This window comes from Delphinus delphis, chromosome 3, assembly GCF_949987515.2.
Source record: "Delphinus delphis chromosome 3, mDelDel1.2, whole genome shotgun sequence".
In the NCBI taxonomy this organism is placed as follows: Eukaryota; Metazoa; Chordata; class Mammalia; order Artiodactyla; family Delphinidae; genus Delphinus; species Delphinus delphis.
This window is the reverse complement of record NC_082685.1, coordinates 145,164,008-145,189,101: the sequence shown is the minus strand read 5'-3', so window position 1 is coordinate 145,189,101 and position 25,094 is coordinate 145,164,008. Positions and strand designations below refer to the sequence as shown.

The 25,094-nt window shown below is 42.8% G+C and overlaps 1 protein-coding gene across 1 annotated transcript in view; it reads right to left on the bottom strand.

The window, feature by feature from the left end:
* Positions 1-25,094, bottom strand: part of ADAMTS12 (ADAM metallopeptidase with thrombospondin type 1 motif 12) — a 378,709-nt gene that overhangs the window by 222,787 nt on the left and 130,828 nt on the right. Inside the window, exon 3 of the mRNA XM_060009627.1 lies at positions 19,717-19,867. Coding sequence (XP_059865610.1) covers positions 19,717-19,867 — 151 coding nt within the window. The remainder of the gene's footprint in view (positions 1-19,716; positions 19,868-25,094) is intronic.

Here is a 25,094-nt window from a genome sequence, read left to right as displayed (position 1 = left end):
CCGCGCTAAAACATATATAGCTTTTAAAATTCCCTACAACCACCCTATCCCTAGGGTGATTTTTATGAGCCCAGTTTCCTGATAGTGATTCATGATGACAAAATATGCGTGCTTACGTCCAAGGTCGGTGAGGAAGCGGGACCCTGCTCCAAAGAATGAAACCCCCCAGAGGCCTGACAGGAAGGGTGCTGGTGCCAAAGCGAGGGAAGAGGGCTGGAAGGGCACCTCCTTGGAAGAAAGAGTGGCCAGGGTGTCCGGTCAGGGCTGGAGACACATCCTAGAGCCTGGCTGGAGGTGGACCCGTGGGTCACCCTGATGGGGTCTGCGGCCCTCAGCACCCAATTTCTAGACCGGTATCTGAATTCCTCCAGGGCATACCTTGCTGTAAGGTACCTTGATGAGTTCTAATAAAATCTCAGGGCTCTGGTAAGCTCTCTTGATTTTCAGCTGACCTCAGATCTAATAAAAAGTTTTTAGTAACCATAAGTGTGAAAGAACCACTAATATGCATTGAGCATTTACTTTAATATGTTGAACATGCTTAGCTCTTTTAATCCTTACAAAAACACTTCCTGATAAAGAAAGCCAGGCCCACCGCGGTTAAATAATTTGCCCCAGGTCCTCTTTTTTTAAGGAGTAAATCGGTGAACTCATGAAGGACGGCACTTACGGTCTCCATCAGTGGTTCTTAAAACTTAAGCCTGCATCAGAATCGTCCAGAGGACCAGTTAGAACACAGATGCTGGGCCCGACCCTCAGAGTTTCTGATTCAGGAAATCTGGGGTGAGGCCTGAGGATGTGAATTTCCAGCAAGCTCCAGGGTGATGTTGATGCTGCTGGATCCAGGAACCACTCTTTGCGAACTAATGGCCTTGATGAGGAGTCAGCAAATTTTTTTTTGAAAGAGCCAGTAAATAAATGCTTTAGGCTTTGACGATCAAGGGGCAAAATCAAGGATATGATGTGAGCACTCATGCAACCATTTGAAATGTAACCATCTAAAAACGTAAAATCTATTCTTAGCTTTCAGGCCAAATTTGACCTGTGGTCTAGACTCTAGACTAATTCCTGGTCTTGGTCCCTCCGTGCCCCACCTTACACCTGTTTTCTTCTTCTTAAGGTCCCCGCAGATTAATGTCCTCATCAGAAAAGTGAACCTTAGCTTCCAGTGACTGAGAGGCCAGCTGGTATCCAGCGCAGGCCACACAGTGGCAGTGATGGGGTGGCAATGCCACTGAGGACAGGAAACCTGTTCTGGAGCTGACCCCAAGCCTCTGGCACTCAGGGGCACCCTGGTCACTGTGGACTGGGAACGTTCCATGTTGATGTTCGGAATCTGATCACTTGTTTGATTTTTCTGGGGCTAGTTCTAGTTCACGAAAAGTGCTGTATTTAGTGTTGTTTTTTGGGGAATAGAGGATTTCTTACAGCTTTTTAAAAACCATAATGATGATAATAAAGACACCCCAATTAATGTAATCTGCTTTGAAAGCATACCACTCTTTGCATATTTTAGATAACCCCAAAGCGGAAGATCTGGTACTAAGGTTTTTCCATATTTGTCAGGAGTTATCCATGTTCTGAATTTTTGTGTCCATGAGCCTCCAATTTTTCAAGCACCCACTTTTGTCCCTGGAGATTACAAACAGGGAAAGAAAGCATAAGGCCCCTGCAGAGAAGCACTTCTCCATTATCCACCCACCCCCGGAAGTTCACAAAATGGGTGGTGCAGAGAAGACATTCCAATAACGATGCTCAGCTACCGATGGGTTTTCCAATGAAAACCTTGAGGAGCCCTTCACCCCCACATGATCAGAGACGTGTGAACAACCTCTGAACTCATTCCAATTAGAGAGAACATGACTCAGAACAGGTCCCTCTGCTGAGCTCTGCTGGGGAATAACAAAGTAAGTGGTACCACTTTTCCTGACATGCCTGGAGAGTTCTGCAAAATGGAGAAATCCAGCTTTAAAGTCCTCCAGCAAGGTCTCAGTGGGCGGTCAGCATCTTCCCCACAAGTTCAGTCTCCGTGCAGGTTTGAATGCTTTCTCACTGTGAAAGCATACTGTATCCTGTTCCATGGCATGAAGCTACAAAGCTGATGCCACCACCAACTGCCAATGCATGCCCCTCGACTTCCCCAGAAAGAGTCAGATTAAGGGAATGACAAGGGGGAGAAAAGGGAGAGTGCATTAAGTACTGCATTCCAGTCCCCACACTCTCTTGGCTACTAGTCACAATCCCGTGGCACTTATTCTCCGTGTTTTGCAGTCTTTTATAAATGGGCGCCCAACGTGGGAAGCAGAGTGATATAATAAGAAGACCCCTGTAAGATCAGAGGAACTGCGCTCTCCAGGATGACTGTCTCACAGGTGGTGACATTCCCCATCCTTAATTAAGGTCCACAATCCCTTATCCAAAACTTTCGGGGCCAGATGTGTGTTGGAACTCAGGATTTTTGCAATTATAAAAGTAATCTGGAAAGTAGAAGGGTGGTTTCCAGGGGCTGGGGGTAGAGTAAATAGGGAGCCGTTGTTTAATGGGGAGTTTCAGTTTTGCAAGATGAAAAGAGTTCTAGAAATTGGTCGCACAATCATATGATGTACATAACATTACTGAACCGCATGCTTAAAAATCGTTAAGATGTTAGATGTAATGTTTTGTGTATTTTGCCACAATTTTATTAAAAAACAATTAGGATCATATTCTCTATATTACTGAACGTCCCTAGCAAGGTCTAGCGTGGTACCCCGAAATCAAACACATTGATACGTCTGCAACAAAATGCACAACTAGTCTCACTAACTAGGATAAATGAAAGTCATACAGCCTCATATCAATTCAGGTAACATTTTGCCACAAAGTAAGTTTACTGAATATTCACTGAGAGACTTTTGGTTTTCAGCAGTCTCTGGAATTTGGAATTGCAGCTCAGGAACTGCGAGCCTGTAGCTCCCACTAACCCCACCCTACGCCACCTCAGTATGAAATGTTCATTATCCACAGTTTACAGATGAGAAAATAGAAACAGGATGCAACAGGAGTAGGAAAATAGCCACTGGGCAAAGGTCAGTCAGCTTGTGGAAACGCAAACTTGCCTAGTTCGACTGCTGAGGCTTCACCCTGACCCCAGGCTAACGTGGACACAGATATGGTCAACGAAACACGGAATCCTAAAGAAGTCCCTTGAAACTCGAAGAAGATCCCAGAGAATCCATCCCAATACGGTGCTAGTGGAAGGTGTGTGAGACGGAGCCACTGCGTTTTGACACTGACCTCTCCCCTTGGAAGGCCACGACCCGCACTCTTACCAAACTCATGTCACTCCTGGAGCCAGAAACATGAGCAGGACAAACCACTACTCAGTCCCTGGGGACTGTCCTTTGATCTTTTGTTTCTCAGGCCTGAAGCTCTGATCAGTGAGCTTTTGCTTCCCTTCTCCCGAACACTAATCGCCCACTTTTGATTGAAGCTGCTCCCCAGAAGTAGAAGGTGTGCACATTGAAAGTGTCTTTGATTCTCTCAATCTGGCACATCTCCTGCGTATTCCTAGGAGAAATGAGGCCAAGAGAGATCTGAAGCCTGATAGAGCTTACGAGAAAAAAGCTTCTGGCTCTCATTGCTCACATCCGAGGTCAGCCCTGTCCCTTGGTTAGGGATGCGTCAAAACCGCAGATATTGTATCGACCGATCTTCGTAGCAGATCTCCATTGACACCTGTCTGTCTTCTGCACATCAACGTGGGCACCATGGGAGTCACTGCGGGGCAGGCTTCGCATCAGGGCGCTGAACTGGCTGAGGAAGGACAGTCCTCAATGTCTCAGTGCACGCTGGCCCCATTGGGAGAAAGCACCAAAGGGCTAGGGTTTGGGGTTCCAGAGCAGCTGATGAGAGGGGCTGACTCGTGACTAAATGTTTCCTGAGGGTGGAGGGGGGAGGAACTGGCCTCACGGACCATGATCCCTTTGCCCCTTTCTGCGCGCTTCAGCAGCTGCAATCCCCTGGGAGATGCAACCGCCGTGCGGGGTGCTGCTGGCAGAGTTGACGCTGGCACTGTTCCTCGCATGGTTTCTCAGCAAGGGAAGCCTTTTTTTCTGAGGGGTTTGGACTCTCCCTCCTCAGCTAAATTAAACAAAGAACTCCTCTGTTGACGAGAGAATACGTTGGGCTTTTCAGGGTGGAATATTTAACGATAATGGAAAGAACGTCCATAAAACCCTGAGTCATCACAGCTGAGCAAGCTGTCTTTGCCTCCTGGGGCCAAAATGTGTGATGGATGTGTTTAAACACATCTACACACACACACACACACACACACACACACACACACACACACACACACACACACACACACACACACACACACACACACACACACACACACACACACACACACACACACACACCACTCAGGCTGAATGTAGCTAAAACATGAGGTTCTGAACTTAGAATAACAGGCCCACTGTACTTGACATCACTTAAATATATATGGTACTCTCTAACTAAGCACCACATTTCAAGAGAAATGTGTGTGTGTGCACGCGTGTGTATGTGTGTGTGCATGCGCAAACGCACCCTAGAGCCATGCCTGGGTAAGTACACCCTCTAATCTTGCTAACATTCATGCCCTCACCTCTCTCCTCTCCCAGGTATTAGATCTTGGTTCCAGAGTCGGTTCTGGACTGCCCCTCCTTCCCTTTGATACACTGATTCATGAGGATGGACCAGAAACATCCACTAACTCAGGACCCTGAAGTTCTGTGGCCCCAGCTTAAGGCCTCCAAAATGCTGGTCCTGGCTGGCTTTCCTGGGTCAGGGGAAGGGTGAAGGGAGGGAAGGGTGAAACCTGTGCTTCTGTTTCAGGTGTGGCGGTTTGGGATGGGGCAAGGGTGTAAAGGGGTAGAAAGCTCTCAAGGAGAGAGCACTTGGGAACCAGGCCCTAGGGATACCTAAGAGATGGGTCAAGATCTTCAACATTTGAAGATGCTCAACATCGCTACTTATTAGAGAAATGCAAATCAAAACTACAACGAGGTGCCACCTCACACTGGTCAGAATGGCCGTCATTAAAAAGTCTACAAATAACAAATGCTGGAGAGGGTGTGGAGAAAAGGGGACCCTCCTACACTGTTGGTGGGAATGTAAGTTGGTGCAACCACTGTGGAAAACAATATGGAGGTTCCTCAAAAAACTAAAAACAGAACTACCATATAATCCAGCAATCCCACTCCCGGGCATATAACTGAGCAAAACTGTAATTCAAAAAGATGCATTCACCCCTCTGTTCATAGAAGCATGGTTTACAGTAGCCAAGACATGGAAACAAGCTAAATGTCCATCGACAGTGAATGGATAAAGAAGATGTGGTACATATATATAATGGAATATTACTCAGCCACAAAAAAAGAATGAAATAATGCCATTTGCAGCAACATGGATGAACCTAGAGATTATCATACTAAGTGAAGTAAGTCAGAAAGACAAAGAAAAATACCAATGATATCACTTATATGTGAAATCTAAAATATGACACAAATGAACCTATCTATGAAACAGACTCACAGACATAAAGAACAAACTTGTGGTTGACAAGGGGGGTGGGGGGAGGGAGGTATTAGGAGTTTGGTGTTAGAAGATGCAAACTATTATATACAGAATGGATAAACAAGGTCCTACTGTAGAGCACAGGGAACTATATTAAATATCCTGTGATAAACCATAATGGAATAGAATATAAAAAAGGATGTATGTATGTATAACTGAATCACTTTGCTGTACAGCAGAAATAAATACAACACTGTAAATCAACTATACTTCAATAAAATATATAAATATATATATGAGAAAAAAGATCTTCGCTGTTTAAGTGGGAGACGCCAGTGCGTACAAACCCTCATGTCATGTTAAACCACACTGGTATGAATGAAGAATGTCAACAATGCTTTGTTTCTAGATACTGCAGGATAGAAAAGCAACATACTCATAACATATGAGAGTTAAAAGAATCTGCTAAGATCTTCCACAACCCCTTCATCTTACTGATAAGCAAACGGAAGCTGGGGTTCCTGTAACTTATCTAAGTTACATGACGACAGAGGTGGCATAGAACATGGTTCTCCCAATTTCCAGTCCATTTCTCTCTAAATTCTACTGTGAAAAGAGAAAAATGTAAAACTCGTTTGCCTGTATATGAGCAAAACTAAAAATAATGATGCGCAATGATTGCTTTCTACCTCTGGCTAATTATAAGTAATCTCCACTAATATGTGTCAGATTCACTTTATTTCTGCTTTGCAAATAGGTTCATCTGTACCATTTTTCTAGTGGCGATCATTTTGCAATATATACAAACGTCAGATCATTATGTTGTACACCGGAAACTAAATGTCATATGTCAGTTATATCTCAATAAAAAATAAAGTGGGGGAAAAATATGCATCAGATTCACTTTAATCTTTTGCAAGCAAAGCAATTTTCAACCCAGGGCCAGCCACATGATTTGCAGAGTGCATCGCAAAATGAAAACACAGGGCCCTGGCCAGGGGCAGGGACCTCAATCTTTCCTTCCCACAGCCCACCACCCGAACCCACAGCAGACGGGCGACCACCAAGGAACTGCCAACACCACCCCGGGATATGTTCAGTACCTGAACGGTACGGGGATGAGCAGTCCCCTTCCTAGCCACCTGCTGCATGCCATCTTGGGGTGGGGAGGACTGCTGTCGCCTCACCTCAAGACACTGTGGGATGCACACTCCAACCTGAACCTCCAAGTGTGTGCCCAGGCTCCCACTGGTGGGCAGAGGGCAGCTATGGAACACAGGCCTCCGCCCTCACCCAGGTGCAACCTAATCACTGCCCTGGCAGGGTCACAGTGACAGTGGTGTCCGGGTGCAAAGCAGGAGGCCAGAAGGGACTGGCCACAAAGGGGCAAGAAAGTGGCCGAGAACCCATCCTAGGAAGGCAGGGAGGTGGCAAGAGTCACCTGTAAGAGCAGAGGCTCCAGGCCCACAGCACTGGCTCCATCATCCTATCAGACTTCACTTACGAGGCACAAATTCGAAGAGAAAACCATTAAGAATTTCAAGATGGCAGACCTCTTCTGAGTATGGCCCTGTGAGACTACTCTAGTCACCATGAAGCTAGCCCTGACTGAACTTTACTGTTGTGTGTACAATCCTCTGTTGCTCAGACAGCTAACTAACTGCTGAAAGCAGCCTGAAAGAACTAGAGGATCACTGTGCAAGTAGCCTAACAGATAGACACTGTATTCACCTGCTAGGGCCACCATAGCAAAAACGTATCACAGGTTGAGTAGCTAAAACAACAGAAAGTTATTTCTTCACAATTCTGGAGGCTTGAAATCCAAGATCAAGGTATTATCAGGGTGGGTTTCTCCTAAGGCCTCTCTCTTTGGCTTGTAGCTGGCTGTCTTCTCCCTGTGTCTTCACATGGTCTTCCCTCTGTGTCTGTCTATGTCCAAATTTCCTCTTGTTTTTCCTCATACTGGATTAGGGCCCACCTTAATGGCCTTATTTGAATTTAAGTTCCTCTTTAAAGATCCTATCTCCAAATACAGTCACATTCTGAGGTATCAAGAGTTAGAACTTCAACATATGAGTTTGTGGGGGACACAATCAATCGGTAACAGATACCATTCCTCAAATGCTGGATACTCTATAGAGGTGATCTCAGGGAAAACAGCTCCCTAAGAACCTATAGGCAGTCTATGGCTTCTCTCAGGGAGGCCTTCTCTAAGCCTCCTGATCAATCAAGTTCCTCTTGTAGACACTCTTATAGCCACAATGCTTGTGCACACTAATTTTAGAATTTTTAAATTCTCCTCCCAGTAGATTATAAATTCGTGAGGGCAGGACCCAACTTGGAATGTTCAGAGCTTTGTCCCTTAGTATTTGGTCCCTAGGAAGCACCAAATTAAAATTTTCTGAAGGAAGGAAGGCCAACCAATGACACACAAACCAATGGAATTAAACTGGAACCTTCTAATCTTTGGCTTCTTGGCCCAGGAAACAGCCTGGGGATCCACTTCTTGGGCCTTTGGAGGAGAGGATTTAGAACATAAAGTGTATTGATAATTTCCTCAAGTATTTAATTTCAAATCTAACAAGTAAACGTCCTTCCCCATAAAGAAACAAGTTTGTGGTTATTTAATGAGACTTCCAGCTGCTGCACAGAAATGGGACGGTGCGGGGGGGTAGGAATGCTTGTTTTCCCAAACATTGGCATTAATCAAGCTGTGGGAAGAACATACAGTTAACATTAATTGCTTCCAAAAGAACACATTTGCCTTGCCTCAGTGACTCAGAGCACTCCTGGAATGCTGAGACACACTAGCTGAGGGAAGATGGGTGTCCTGCTCACACCTGCAGGACCCCACTGCAAATACACATCATGCACTCATTCAATGGACAAACATTTATCAAACAAACGAATATTATGCATCAGACCCTGGCCTTAGGATTCAAGTGTCCCTGACACTTGGGCTGCAAAGATGAGTCTCGTGGTGAAAATAGAATACAAGTTTAACAGAACAATCATGAATGAAGCTATGATTCAATTGTTTATTTACTCATTCATTCAACATTTACCAGGTGCTTACTATAAAAGGCTCTGTCCAAGACAGCGGGGATACAGTAGAGTTCAAAAGTGAGGAAGGGTTTGTGCTGGTGGAGCTTACATTCTTGTTGGGGAGAGATGGATAATAAACCAATAAATGAATAAAGAGATAAAATAACATCAGAGGATGACAAGTGCTATGAAAATAACTAAAGCAGGAGAAATGCTTTACAAAGTGACAGAGAGAAAGCTATATAACTTAGTGGTCAAGGAAGGCTTCTTTGATTGGGTGATTTTGAGCAGAGACCTGAAGAGCATGAGAGAATGAGCCATGAAAAAATCTTGGGGAGGTGTATTCCAGGCTGAGGGAACAATAAGTGCAAAGGTCCTGGGATGAGCCCACATCCAGGAATGCCTAGGAGGCAGAGAAGGAGGGGGACATTGGCAGGAAGGAAGGTAGAAGACAACCAGGGGCCACATCAAGATGCAGAGTGAGCTCAGGAAAGGGGCACATCAGTCCTACATGGGGGTGGGGGGGAACCTCACAAGGAGGTAGCATTTGAAATGAGACTGAAAGGATGCCAGCAATTTGCCTAGTGGACCAGCTGAAAACTTGTCTTCCCACTCTCCACAGGAAGCTGAAAACCACGTGTGCTCTAGGTTCAGAGACCAGCAGTCGGAGTGCTAACATGGCTGCAGATGACTGACCTGGTTCTCTCTGACACACTCATCTTCCAAGGCATCTGCTCTTCTTTACCCTACTAAGAGAACACACCTGTTCCTCCCTAGCTGATGGGTCTCTCAGGCCCCCATCTCTACATTCCTGCCTGGACCAATATTATGTTCACCATTGCATCCCCAGTTCTAGAACAGTGTCTGGCACAAGGTAGGAGCTTGTTGAGTAGATAAATGTCACTTGCTTTTTCTTATTTATCCATCCATCCATCCACCCATTATTCTTCTTCTTTCCAAAACGAGAATTCAAAGTAGCTGTCTTCAGCTACATCCTCAGGCCACATCTTTGTCTTACATATTCCTGTTCGACTGCGAGGCATCAGAGTATCCACTAAATTCCTTCAGGAAGGCATGGATATTCTCAAGGCTTAAACTGGCTCCACTGAGGTAAAATATAAGTATCCAATAAGCTGCCAAATGCAGCACAGATGGTCAATAAGTTCTGTCTACAAGAGACCCACTTCAGACCTAGGGACACATACAGACTGAAAGGGAGGGGATGGAAAAAGATATTCCATGCAAATGGAAAGCAAAAGAAAGCTGGAGTAGCAATTCTCATATCAGACAAAATAGACTTTAAAATAAAGACTATTACAAGAGACAAAGAGGGACACTACATAATGATCAAGGGATCGATCCAAGAAGAAGACATAATAATTGTAAATATTTATGCACCTAACATAGAAACACCTCAATACATAAGGCAAATACTAACAGCCATAAAAGGGGAAATTGACAGCAACACAATCATAGTAGGGGACTTTAACACCCCACTTTCACCAATGGACAGATCATCCAAAATGAAAATAAATAAGGAAACACAAGCTTTAAATGATACATTAAACAAGATGGACTTAGTTGATATTTATAGGACATTCCATCCAAAAACAACAGAATACACATTCTTCTCAAGGGCTCATGGAACACTCTCCAGGATAGATCATATCTTGGGTCACAAATCAAGCCTAAATTTAAGAAAATTGAAATCGTATCAAGTATCTTTTCTGACCACAATGCTATGAGACTAGATATCAATTACAGGAAAAGATCTGTAAAAAATACAAATACATATGGACACCTTATCTTTGATAAAAGTGGCAGTAATGTACAGTGGAGAAAGGACAGCCTCTTCAATAAGTGGTGCTGGGAAAACTGGACAGGTGCATGTAAAAGTATGAGATTAGATCACTCCCTAACACCATACACAAAAATAAGCTCAAAATGGATTAAAGTCCTAAATGTAAGGCCAGAAACTATCAAACTCTTAGAGGAAAACATAGGCAGAACACTCTATGACATAAATCACAGCAAGATCCTTTCTGACCCACCTCCTAGAGTAATGGAAATAAAAACAAAAATAAACAAATGGGACCTAATGAAACTTCAAAGCTTTTGCAAAGCAAGGGAAACCATAAACAAGACCAAAAGACAACCCTCAGAATGGGAGAAAATATTTGCAAATGAAGCAACCAACAAAGGATTAATCTCCAAAATTTACAAGCAGCTCATGCAGCTCAATAACAAGAAAACAAACAACCCAATCCAAAAATGGGCAGAAGACCTAAATAGACATTTCTCCAAAGAAGATATACAGACTGCCAACAAACACATGAAAGAATGCTCAACATCATTAATCATTAGAGAAATGCAAATCAAAACTACAATGAGACATCATCTCACACCAGTCAGAATGGCCATCATCAAAAAATCTGGAAACAATAAATGCTGGAGAGGGTGTGGAGAAAAGGGAACACTCTTGCACTGCTGGTGGGAATGTGAATTAGTTCAGCCACTATGGAGAACTGTATGGAGGTTCCTTAAAAAACTACAAATAGAACTACCATATGACCCAGCAATCCCACTACTGGGCATATACCCTGAGAAAACCAAAATTCAAAAAGAGTCATGTACCAAAATGTTCATTGCAGCTCTATTTACAATAGCCCGGAGATGGAAACAACCTAAGTGCCCATCATCGGATGAATGGATAAAGAAGATGTGGCACATATATACAATGGAATATTACTCAGCCATAAAAAGAAACGAAATTGAGCTATTTGTAATGAGGTGGATAGACCTAGAGTCTGTCATACAGAGTGAAGTAAGTCAGAAAGAAAAAGACAAATACCGTATGCTAACACATATATATGGAATTTAAGAAAAAAAATGTCATGAAGAACCTAGGGGTAAAGCAGGAATAAAGACGCAGACCTCCTAGAGAATGGACTTGAGGTTATGGGGAGGGGGAAGGGTGAGCTGTGACAGGGCGAGAGAGAGTCATGGGCATATACACACTAACAAACTTAGTAAGGTAGATAGCTAGTGGGAAGCAGCCGCATGGCACAGGGATATTGGCTCGGTGCTTTGTGACAGCCTGGAGGGGTGGGATAGGGAGGGTGGGAGGGAGGGAGACGCAAGAGGGAAGACATATGGGAACATATGTTTATGTATGACTGATTCACTTTGTTATAAAGCAGAAACTAACACACCATTGTAAAGCAATTATACCCCAATAAAGATGTTAAAAAAAAATACAAATACATGGAGGCTAAACAATACACTGCTTAATAACCAAGTGATCGCTGAAGAAATCAAAGAGGAAATCAAAAAATACCTAGAAACAAATGACAATGGAGACACGACGACCCAAAACTTATGGGATGCAGCAAAAGCAGTTCTAAGAGGGAATTTTATAGCAATACAATCCTACCTTAAGAAACAGGAAACATCTCAAATAAACAACCTAACCTTGCACCTAAAGCAATTAGAGAAAGAAGAACAAAAAAACCCCAAAGTTAGCAGAAGGAAGGAAATCATAAAGATCAGATCAGAAATAAATGAAAAAGAAATAAAGGAAACAATAGCAAAGATCAATAAAACTAAAAGCTGGTTCTTTGAGAAGATAAACAAAATCAATACTTAGAAGTTCAACATTTTTAAGTTCCTACCCTGGCCAGAAACTCTGCCAGATCTTGGGGACACACCTGTGAATGAGCAGATGTGATTCTTATCCTTGTTGATCTTATTGCCTAGCAAACGACACTGACAGATGTTCATTATATGATAAAGCCTGGGGCAGTGGAAGCAACTGGTGCTAATAGTCACAGGAGAGGCAGCTAATGCAGATGGAGGGCCAGTCTAGAAGGTTTTCTAAAGGAAGTCATGTGTGAGTCCTAGAGAAAAACAGAAGTGAGTCAGTAAAGCATTGGGGAGAAAATGTTTCAGAAGAAGGAACATAAGGGCAAGGGCTGGAGGCAGCTTCTTTGAGGAATAAACACTAGTTCAGGATGGCAAGGCTATACTTGGAGTGATAAGAGATGAAACTGGAGAAAAAGGCAAAAGTCACACAGAGAAGGAGATCCTAAAACTTACTAAACAATTGGGTCTTTATTCTGAGGGTACACTGGAAAGCTTTCAGCATGGGAGAAAGATGAGCTGATTTATGTATTAGAAATGTTTCTCTGATTTATAATGGACGAGATCAAGGGCAGGGAGACTTTGTAGTAATTCAAGTGAGAGGTTATGATGTTGAAGGCAGACATATTTAGAAAACTATTTAGGTGGCAGAAATGACAAGACTTGGTAATGTGGGTTGATTGAAGACACGAATAAAAGAAAACCCAGGAGTTTGTTTGCCACACAGATCTTTGAAGCTAGAGACTGAGTCATCCATTTTTTAGGGACAGTATCACTGTCCAGTAAGGGCCACTGATGGCTCCAGTGGTGAGAAGACCAGAGTGGGATGGAGCGATGAGACCACTGCCTCAGTCTCTGCAGGCAGCAGGAGGAAGCCAGAGGTTGGTCAGAACAGGATAAACCTCCTCTCGTCCCCACCCAAGGCACACGGAAACACAAGGATGACCAAGGGCAAAGCCAGGAGCCACTGCTCATCAAGATACCTCACGTGTTTCCCTACAGAGTTGTAGGAAGTGAAGTAGAGTTTAATAGCTAACAGCTCACATAACATCTCTTCAAACTTAAAACTTTCTGCCCTATAAGGGAATCATCTTTTAGTTGAAACTGATCCTTTGCTCACACTGATCTAAATCCCCTTCCCAGCCTAGCATGCACTCCCCAGTGTTCTCTGCCTTTCCAGATTCTACCCAAACTTCGGTGCAGTCCCAGCCACTCTGACAGCACATGCTCAGCACAGAGCACTGTAGGAGGTAAAATGAGCAGATGTCATGTTTCCTAGGGAAGCTGTTTCCTGTTTGGGGAGCGGGAATGTATGTACCTGAAATGAGTCGAAAATTGTCAAGTGCTGGGAAAATGCAAAGAAAGGAATTACCGTGGTGAGGTCTGGCTAATGGATAAAGGCTTTTGACTGGATAAATGAGTATCTCATTGCCACAAAGCAACTGTGCTGAGATGTCGGTGCTCTGAGTTCCTGTAGTCTTGGTCTTGGATTTTACTAAGCAAACAAAACTCACTGGGTTACCATTTTATCTTCCCATACATTCACACATGAAGTATTTCCCCAAATTCTCTCCAAAAGTTTTCTCATTCCTCTCACTAGTAAAAGCTTGAAGCACTTTGCCAATCCTCCTACCAGTCTTGAAAGCAGGTAATTAAAAATAACATGACCCTTCACTAAAAGAAAAAATTAAAAGTACAGAACAACAATTAAAATATTAACTACCTCATAGCAAGGAATAGCATGGATCACTGTAGAGCAGCTATAATCATGAGGAAATCAGGTAATCAAGAAATTCAAGATAAGTCTCAGGCAGGTTGTACCAAGAAAGTTTGCTCTTAGCCAAGGAAAACTAACAGTGCATTTTAGACTCAACATGGAGTATAGTGCTTGCTTAGATCTTCAACTCACTCAATTTCCATGAAATCAGAACAAAACTGTACACAATACCTTCCCAACACGATGTCAGATTAGTGATCTGATAGGCTAATTCTAATGAGCGATTGTTAATGTTATTATAATACTTAATATTTGTGCAGGCCACTTAAAAAGCAACTCAAAGATTTCCAAATGACTTAGGTAAGAAATCCACCCAGGACTTCAATAGGGTAGACAAGATATTCTGAAAAACTCTCCCAGTATTAAGCCCCTAACAAATCTTACAGCATTAAGAAAGGGGGTAAGTCCTTAGAGGTCAAAAATCAAAAAAAGAAAAATACAAAGAAATCAGAGAAACTCAGAGAGAAAAGTAAAAGATGCAGTGTGATGATCTTTTTTATGCGTCAAGTCGGCTAGGCTACAGTCCCAGTTATTCAACCAAACATTAACCTGGGTGCAGCTGTGAAGCCATTTTGTAGCTGTAATGGAAGTCCATAATTGGTTGACTTTAAGATTATTCTTGATAATCTAGTAGTACTGGTTTAATCAGTTAAAAGACCTTAAAAGCAAAGCTGAGACTTCCTAGATGAAGAAATTCTGCCCATGGACCCTGCTTCAGCCTGTGCCTGAAAGCTGCAGCCTGCCCTTCCTGACAGCCTGCCCACTGAGTTTGGATTTGCCTAGCCAGCCTCCACTATCATGTAAACCAATTTCTTGCAATAATCCTCTTAATATCTACTTCCTACTGGTTCTGCTTCTCTGGCTAACCCCGATTGATGCATGAGGCTCACTGCTGATCTGGGGCAACTGCTGCTCCCTACTTCTGCTCTGGAGAAAAGAGGCAAGTTTAGGACTCACATAGGTGAAAAGTCAGATTAGGATCCACTAAGTGAAAATGTGAACCAGAAAACAAAGAACCAAGTAAGCAAACCTAAACTTGGCTCTCGGGGCTTCAACTCTGGGTACAGGGTAGAAAACTGTTCATGGAGAATCTATAGCCACAAGCCATAGATTTGGGACCCAACTCCACCATGGAATATGTGTAACTTCAACACTGAGCATAAAGAGATATCACTTCATATTCACCAGACTGGCAAAATTTATAATGAGAATATCAAGTATTAGACAGAATATGGAACAATAGGAACTATTAGATTCACTGCTCTTGAACAACTTTGGAAAGCAATTTTGCATCATCTGGTAAGGTCATAGATGTATATATCCTATGAGATAATGATTTCATTCCACTACTAGGTATACGCCCTAGAAAACCCTGTGAATCTGTGTTCTAAAAAACATGTACAAGATGGTCTGTGCAGCATAATGTATAATAGCCCCAAACTGGAAGCAGTTCAGATCCACTCACAGGAGACTAGCCCAAGTGGAAGAGTCACATAATGGACTCTCTACAACGGAGAAAATGAATGAATTACAGCTACATGTCCTGGCACAAACACAATGTGGCGTAACAAAAAGCCCAATACATGTATTAAAATTTCATTTCTTTTCATGGTCTTATCACATATTTTAAAGATAAAACCTGGACCAGGGCTTCCCTCGTGGCACAGTGGTTGAGAGTCCGCCTGCCTATGCAGGGGACACGGGTTCGTGCCCCGGTCCGGGAAGATCCCACATGCCGCGGAGCGGCTGGGCCCGTGAGCCATGGCCGCTGAGCCTGCGCATCCGGAGACTGTGCTCCGCAACGGGAGAGGCCACAACAGTGAGAGGCCCGCGTACAAAAAAAAAAAACAAAAAACCTGGACCAGATCCCTACTTACCCACATCCTATATCCAGGCTGTCAACTCTTCAGACCAAGATTTATATCCTATTCACAACTGTACCCACAGAACTTAGGAGAGCACAAGACGTAAAGAAGATACCCAACAGATGCTTGTTGAATGAATGAATAAATTTTGAACACAGAAACGCATGCCAAACCTAGGGGCAGGACAGGAATAAAGACGCAGACGCAGAGAATGGACTTGAGGACACGGGGAAGGGGAAGCGGAAGCTGGGACGAAGTGAGAGAGTGGCACGGACATATATACACTACCAAATGTAAAACAGATAGCTAGTGGGAAGCAGCCGCATAGCACAGGGAGATCAATTCGGTGCTTTGTGACCACCTAGAGGGGTGGGATAGGGAGGGTGTGAGGGAGATGCAAGAGGGAGGAGATATGGGGATACATGTGTATGTATAGCTGATTCACTTTGTTATAAAGCAGAAACTAACACACCATTATAAAGCAATTATACCCCAATAAAGATGTTAAAAAAAAAAAGAAAGAAAGAAAAAAACGCATGCCAGGAAACAGACCCTGTGTTTCTAGCCTAGTGTCCTGATGCACGAAATCCCAAACCCTGATTTTACCTACCTGGACCCCTTTCTGCCATAGATGACCCTGCAACTGTTGTCATCTGACCTATCTGACTCCCCTTCCCCAGGTTCCAAAAACCATACTTCCCCCAGATACTTCCATCTAAGAGCCACTCAAGTCCCAGTGTGATACACTGCCACCAAAAACCCTAAGAGAAGGGAGCTTGTCAATGTCAATAAAATGAGGTTTTGAAATGTGCTCTAGATTTAATTCCGGCAAGTTGTATTTTCCCATGATTTAACATGGATTCCAGAAAGTTGGAGTAAACAAGAACTTTGACAGGGCTCGGCAAATACAAGGTTCAGAACAGCAAACAAAACTGGTTAAGAAATTCTAGTTCAAATTGATCAAGTCGATAACAAAATAGTATCACATTAAAGTTCTGGGGGGAAAAAAAGGAGTTAATTACATTGGGCCATATTGAAAAGGGACTTATTATGAAATTCCTGAGTACCTTTCTATTTGGGAAATAAACATAAGTGAAGGGACACATTTTAGGGGAAAGTAATTGATATACTTTCTCTCCTGAAGTACTAGAGTACTTTTAAAGTACATCTTTTTTTCAATACCAAGGGTGTTCCTGTTTTGAACATTATGAAGAAGGAATGTTTTATACAAGGAAAGGTGGTCTTTCTCGATACAATCAAAGTAATTCAATCTGGTAGCACTGACTTCCCTAAGCACGAGGTGTACCTTAACGTGGGCTAATGACATGCCTAGTGTTGGTGAATTTCATCCCCTCTGCAGGGTAACATGGTACAAGAACAGTGCAATTACCTGTTTCGGGGAGACCAAGCACATTTCAGTATACCAAGATTTTTAAATTCCAAATGTCAAGTGTACTTTAAGAATAATCACAAGCACATTAGCTTATTCTGCAATCTCTAGCTGTCATTTTAGTATTGAGTCACAATTATTGTCTTAGGGAGGGAGATCGTCACAAAGAACTGACACTTCCTTAACATCTAGAAATCACACATTTCTTTTTTCTGTTATGTTATGTGGACTGGATGCCAGCGCACTCTAGATTCATCTATGTGGCTACAAGTCACTCTTCATTTCATTTCAATGATTTACTGATTTTCCACTTTGCACCTAACACTATGTTACATACTGTTTGGGAAGGGAGTTCCTACTCTAATGGGGTTTTCCAGATAGTTGATGAAACAAGATTTATATTCAAGGAAGACTTAAAGAATAAACACGACAGAGTATGAAGCCCGAGGTGTAATAGAACCTTGACTTAGGAGCTCGGTTATATTCTGAACACCAGCTGCCTCGATGCTTTTGAAAATTCACTCCCTCCTCTGAGCCACAGTTGCTTCTTTGGCGAGAGAAAGAGGCTACATTAGGCACTCTCAAAGGTCCTTCTGACAAAGCTGTTCACTTCTGACATTCTGGGTTTTAAAGAAGTATAAGAGAATATCTTTTAGAAGATGTGTGTGGAGAAATTCACAATGCAAAGATTGTTCCAAGGTGGGATTAATCAGAGAAGGTTTCGGAGTAGTGGTAGGTCTTAAGGTTGGCCTAGAAGCACAATGATGAAGTGGTATTGCAAGCACTATAACTGTGGTATTGCGTGTGACCTACTGGGGGCATCACATTTGTAAACCTCATTCTTTTCCTATTCATCTCTTCTGCCTTTATGACTAAACGCATGCCATTCTCAACACATTATTACTCAACTCTACCTCAACAGGGGAGTTATAAAGGAGAGAATGGGTTCAAGTGGGTGGATGAGGAACAGCCTAACTCATTTCACAGAGCAGCCATGCCTACAGGAGCAATTACCCAGCCAAATTCACTCACGGTCCTAGTAACTCCCTCTGCCATATTAATTACCTAGTGATCTAAAAACTATCAAATCACACATACAAAGTGTCATCTATCACCCAAGATTAATAAGAATTGGGCAATTATTAATAGGAATTGGGCAATTATTCCAACTATTCCAATCCTTCCAGATGATCGGATTGGTGACAGAGTCCTAAAAATTCACACTGAAACTAAATTATCTGGAATGGTACATCAATCAATCGGACCGACCAGATGATGTGTCTCTTCTCTTGGTGCTTTCTGGAAGGAGATTTAGATAGTAAGTTATCTAATTTAGGTCAGAGTTCCAATAGCTTATTAAAGTTAAGGAATTTAAGCAGCTGTCCATTTTTGTATACAGAAAATAGAGACTCAAAAATTTCTTATTGCTTGCATATACTCTGCTAAGATTACAGAAGAAACTCCCAGGAAAGTTACCATCTATCTTAGGGTCTGGATGATGTCTGCAGAGAAATTACTCCTCCCCTTGTCCTTTCTTTCTCCTACTTGGCAAAGCTCAAGTTCTGAGTCCTCTGAAACCCTTATCAGAATCTACTATCCCTAATTCCTTCCTCATCTATTTTCCCTTTGAGGTCCACGGTTTCTAAATCCTTGAGACACATAAATAATATTATGGATTCCTTTTGGTAACTGTCTCCCTAGTCCACTATTTTTTTTTCCTCTGAAGAAAGGAGAAACTAAATAATATTTTTTAAAAGTCCCAATTTCCAGTGGCCCTTTATGCATTACTATTATCTCCTACATATTAAAGAGAATATGGGCGTCGCAAGGAAATAACTTGGGTCAGTTTAGCTCTGAAAACTACCTGAAACTCTTTAGTACAAGGCAGAGAGGAGCAGTTCAGATCATTCCCAAGACACGGGGGCAGATAACATACTTTGTAGCAGACTACAAACAAAACGCAGCCAAAAGAACCTTAGCTGGATTCATCATTTGATAACGTGTTGGTATTTTCTCAGTTTCTCTTCACACATCATTATCAGCATCATCAAATATTTAAATCTGCTTTCCATATGCAGATATGAAAAGCTGTCTAGTGATATTCCATGCTAATGTATTATAACATTGCTGATACTGCAAAGCATCGTTTGTAATTTAAACTATTTTCCTCCAAGGGATTCAGAAGAAGCTTAAAAAAAAATTTACCATTATGAATACCATATAAATATCATCAACTAATGTGGCAAGGATGTAAGAGATACCTTTTTCCTTTCCCGTTAAGAATACAGAGACTTGAGTACAGAGAAGTGAAGGGTACAAGGGTACATATTTTCTGGCCACAGAATGGGGAAGAGGTAACAGATTTGAAGAAGAGTAGGTCTCATTGTAAAAAAAAAAAAAACAATAATAGAACAGAACAGATTCCTCCATCCAGTGAGGAGATTAAGTCACAGTACCCTTTAATCCGCAGGTTGGCTCCTTCATCTCTGGGACGCCCGGCCTCTGCCTCCTGTACATGACATGTGGGTGGTACACTCCCTCAGCCAGCAGATGATTTTTGACAGGCTCAATGAAAAAGTCTCCATGTGGCAGATGGAAAAATCCAGTCTGTAAATACATGCAGTACAAAGGTTTTATTTGAATCAATTCTTTACCGAGGCAAAGAAAATTAGTAAAGTGAAAATTATATAGATTATGATGAGCCCTGAAACTCGTAAGACTGGTGCTTTCATCGTCTGCCATGTGATCTCGCAGAAGAGCTACACGTAAATAATTTAGTGAAATGTCTTCATAGTCATAGTTATTAAATGTTTTGGGGTCATGATCCCTTGAGACGCTAATGGAAAAAGTGTATATATACACACATATCCAAAGGTAGCATACAATTTTTCAGGTTCGTGGATTCCCTCCACCCCTGTAACTCATTGCTGGATATCCATGAATCTTAAATTAGTGCTTCCCGGTTGCCCTGTTATGGAACTGGTACTTATAATCCGTATTTCACTGACAACTTTTGGGAACGTTTACCTGTAAGTGAGCAGCGGTTTGACTTGAAGTGTGTAATGCCATTCTGCTCTCAAGGAAACAAAGAAATATAATACTAATTTCCTGATCTGAGCCTGAGTTTCCAAGAGTCTAAAGAGGGCACTCTCATTTCACAGATACGGGAATCAGCCATAAGTTGGAGAATGCTGGGCAATGAGTAACTCTTTTTGGAGGTCAGGTCTAGAAGCGGTATAGCCGACAACTCTGTTTCCTCTTTGGGAAAATTTCCTAGTGTCCATTTAAGATGTTTAGAAATTGCTTTGCCAATGATCTCCTAGGATGGACTTAGCTCTCAGGATGTGAATTCTATATTGATGAAAAAGAGGGCTTGCCCTCGACGCCCCCCTTGCAGCTTCACCTTGAGGTGACCAAGAGCTCAGACTCTGGAATTAACCCAGGTTCACATCCCAGCTCCTCTACTTATTAGCTCTGTGATTTGGGACAAATGACTTGCTCAGGTTCAGCCTTCTCAACTGAAAAATGGGGATAACCAAGGGATGCTGTGAAGATTAAATGAGTTAATACACGTGAAGCTCCTAGAAAAGGGCGTGGCCCATAGTCTTATCTGTTATTAGACTCTTGCCAGATCTCAGATTTTATGTCTTTTCATTGTCTTAGGGTCTCCGGAGTCAATATAGCAGTCCAATGAATATTAAGTTTGCAAAAATAAACCTGGAAATTTGAGGTTAGGAAAAATATGAACGGGTCCCAAAGTTCAAGGTCCCTCACCACATGTCAGCAAGCTGGGAATGCTCTGCTACACAGACGAGTCTGAAGATGGGGTGAGTGGGGTCAGGAGGCAACAGGGGCTCTGTGAAGGGAGACGCTCTCTGTTGAACAGGCTTTGACTTGGGGGTCTTTCCAAAACGTTGCTGCACTGTACCAGTAATACAACCAGATCTAAACAGAAACCTCACAATTGGCTTCCTACTTTGATTACTGACCTTAAAGTATCTTTGATAACAGGGAGAACAGAAAAAAAGGAACACTTTACTGAAAGTCATACGAAGAGCTGTGTGACCTTGAATGGGTCACCCAACCTGTAAAATGTGGATGATGCCTACCACCTCATAGGGCTGTTAGGAGAAGCAAATGAGCTGAAGCTTAGCCGACTGCCATGCGAACTCTTTACAAATGCAGGGTGGTATTATTTTAACTACCAACCCCAGAAGCGGTTATATCTGACTTCAAATTTGCTGGCATTTCTTAGGAGACATGACATTGTTTTTCCTCAGCCTCTTTCTTTGAGGAAAAGCCTCTGGGACAGGAAGCACTGACAAGGTCCAGACTACAATAAACTAGCTGGAAACAGACTTATGCAGGACTGAGACTGGGTTCTATTTCTACTCTGAGACAAAGACCAGGGACACAAAGAGACGGTGCGCCTATTGCTAATGAAGCTCATTTGTTCCATGGAAACGCAATAGAAGGCAAGGACTCCTCGGGGACGGCTGGTGTGGGGTCCCTTTGTGCAACTGTCATCAAACTAATACTAAAGTCCTTGAAGAAAAAAATAACATCAACAAGAAGGATATATTGGTTTTTCTCCAGCCTCAAATTCTGGCCCCAGGTGGTGCAGAAGAAACAGATGGGGCACCAGTTGAGAACATAATAACTGTTTTCTGGGCAATATGAATGAGGGTGTCTGAAAACCAAACAAGCATTTTCTTAAAGGCTTCCTTCCATTTCCGTTCCTGCACAAGGCCAGCTTTGCCAGTGTGTACCTGGAAATCACCTGTACAGCCTAAATATTCCTCAGAAGCTGGATGGAGACTTAGGAGAACTGGGTGACCAGCTGGAGGGGAAACAGAACATCTGCTCATATGCAAGCAGGGCTGTTGGCCCCAGCACCCCGTGTGTGTCACGGAGAAGGGAAGGGACAGGATGGGGGATGAAGGGACATCGCTGGTTCAGGGAGAGTGAGGCGGGAAGATTTCCCAGCTGAGCTGCGCACCTCCTCTCTTCCCCAACATATAAACACAGAGCTTTGTACACCTGGTACCCAAATGGCTATGGGTCACTGGTCTCTTCTCATCTAACAGAGCCAGGTCATGCTCTGGTTAGAGCATATACCGGTTTTCTTTCCACCGGAAGGAAGGACTGGCTCCACTCTCTCCCTGAAGCTAACTGCCCAAGAGAGCCACCTTCTTTCACTGCCAGCTCTGCATCTGGACCAAAGAAGCCACTCTTCATTCCAGTCTTCTCGACAAACAGCTCACCTCTTATATCTCTGAAGGAGAATGAGAATGGACGTGAGGGCAAGGTATCCAATTCACTGGGGGCTTGAACAGGTTCCTGGAAGAACCAGAGCGGGATGAGCCGCAGGCAGAAGCTCAAAGCAGACAAGTTTGCACTTTTACCTCCGTCATCTCCTCTTCCTCCTGTCAGTATCCAGTATCCCAGCACACTGCTAACTGTCCTTTGGAAATAAACTCACCTCCTTGTTTTAACTAAGTTATAAATATCTGTGAATGCTTCCTGAGGCTCTCTTCTAAGAATTGTTTTAAATAAGCTGTATTGTGAAGCATTATAAACATACAGAAAGATATGCAAGTTATAATTGTAAAGTCCCATAAATCTTTCATAGAGGGCACACCTAAACGCAGAAACAGAACATTCCCAGCAGCCAAGAAACTTCCTGTTTCTCTTCCAAGTCAATATCATCCCCAAGGGTAACCTTACTCTGATTTCTAACACTAATACATTTGTTTTAAACCTATCCTTAATTCTTTACAGGAAGCATTACTTGATATAAAAAAAAAAATAATGTCTTCTAGTTCGTTTCGAGTGTTAGGGACTGGCCAATGGGAGAAATTTAAGGCAGGGGGATTTCTCAAGGTCCATTAAGCCGGACTCTTCATACTGCTTCCTACCAGTCCTAACCAGTGGGGATGAGACAAAGGACTGAGCTACCTTAGCATGAGTCATTTGGCATTGAACCTCTACTGCTGTCTGCTAAGGAAGGAGGGGGAAGAAGCTTAAGAATCTTTAGTACCAATTTATTTTTCCTAGTGGGAAACCGGTAGTGTCTTACAAGCAATTTGTGAAGAGAATGTTCTAGAATTGCAAAGCCCAGAGACCTTGAAGAGTCACCTAACCTATGCTGTCATGCCTTCAGGTTTTACCACAGGTGAAAACGGCAGACCAAAGAATAAAAACAATGGTATTGTAAAAGACATAGGGGGATTTTATCAAAGCCAGCACTCAGGGCCCTGTGTTGCACAACTCAAGGGGGTGCTCTTCACATAGAAAAAAACTGTGAGTGGCGCCCCCTGGAGGTGTGCAGTGGAACACTGTCACTAAAACTCATCAACCGGTCCTGGAAAGAAATTCCTTTTTCACTTGAAAATTCCAAAAGTTAACAAATCAATTTGTTTCTTCCCACGGTGATGAAGACATATGATGTGGAGCCTGGGCTCCACAACCGGAGAGGCCACAACAGTGAGAGGCCCGCGTACCGCAAAAAAAAAAAGAAAATGGGGATTTTTGCTTGGAGCATCATAGGAAATGTACAAGGTAAACTCCTTTATCTTTTTTACCTATGAAACCTTCAGTAAAGCAAACACTGTTCTCTAATACTTTTTTGGTGTGTGTGACTAGAAATGCTGTATCCTCCCTCAAAGGTGGCACAGTGAGAGAATCACTGAAGCAATACATATGAGGAATCTCTTTAAGTAGAGGGTAAAATCGTCTACTTGAGGCAAGTAGGAAAGGCATCTGGGAAACTGCTCTGAAGAATGGGAGAAGGCACCAACCTTTGACAGAGCCCAGTTGAAGCCTCAGCTGAGATCGTGAGCCACTGAAAAGCAAGTCAAAGGAGATGACAGACGAGGCAAATGCAGAAGAGGTTGTGGTCAGAAAGGGGAATATTAAAGTTTAAGCATTCAGAGTTTGTAAGGCAAGCCTGGTGTGGTAGCATGAATATGGTCCCCAAAGATGTCCAATCCTAATCCCTGGAACCTGTGCATAGGTTGCTTTACACGGTAAAGGGGACTTTGCAGATGTAATTAAGTTAAGGATTTTGAGATGAGGAGATTGTTGACTCAGTGTAATCAGCAGAGTCCTCTAAGAGGGAGGCAAGAGGATCAGAATGAGTAGTAGAAGAGGTAATGACAGAAACAAGAGGCTGTAATGAGACAAGGAAGAGGCCACAAGCCAAGGAAAACAGGCAGCCTCTCAAAACTGAAAAAGGTGAGAAAACAGATTGTCCTGAAGCCTCCAGAAGAAATGTGACCCTAATGACACTCATGACACTCTGAATGACCTTCATAACTGTAAGAGGATAAATCTGTGTTGTTTTAAGCCACTGCATTTGTAGTAATTTGTTACAGCAGCCTTAGGAAAGTCATACACCTGGTGAGTGGCCATAGGAATAGGTCACCAAAGGGAACTCAATCAAAGAATTCTAGGGAAGGGAAGTCAAGAAGGTGAAGGGTCCATGAGGTTAAGGTGTTCACCTTGACCTGCAGTTAAAAATACATTTCACATTGTGACCAGTATATAGCCAAAACCTTTCAGGAGGGAATGCTTCCCTCTTCTGCTATGTAGAAGGCATTCTGATATATTCCATTCTGTGTTATTCAATTTAAATTATGGTTCTAACACACTAAGTTGATTTCACATCCATGTAATGGACTACAATCTGCAGATTCAAAAACACCAATATGGTGGGGAGAGCTTGGACTTTATTGCTAAATCTGGATCTGAGTTCTTATCCTGGTTCTATACTTTCTTCCTGTGTGACCTTGGTCAAGTAGTTGATTGATGAGTCTCCGGCTGTTCATATGAG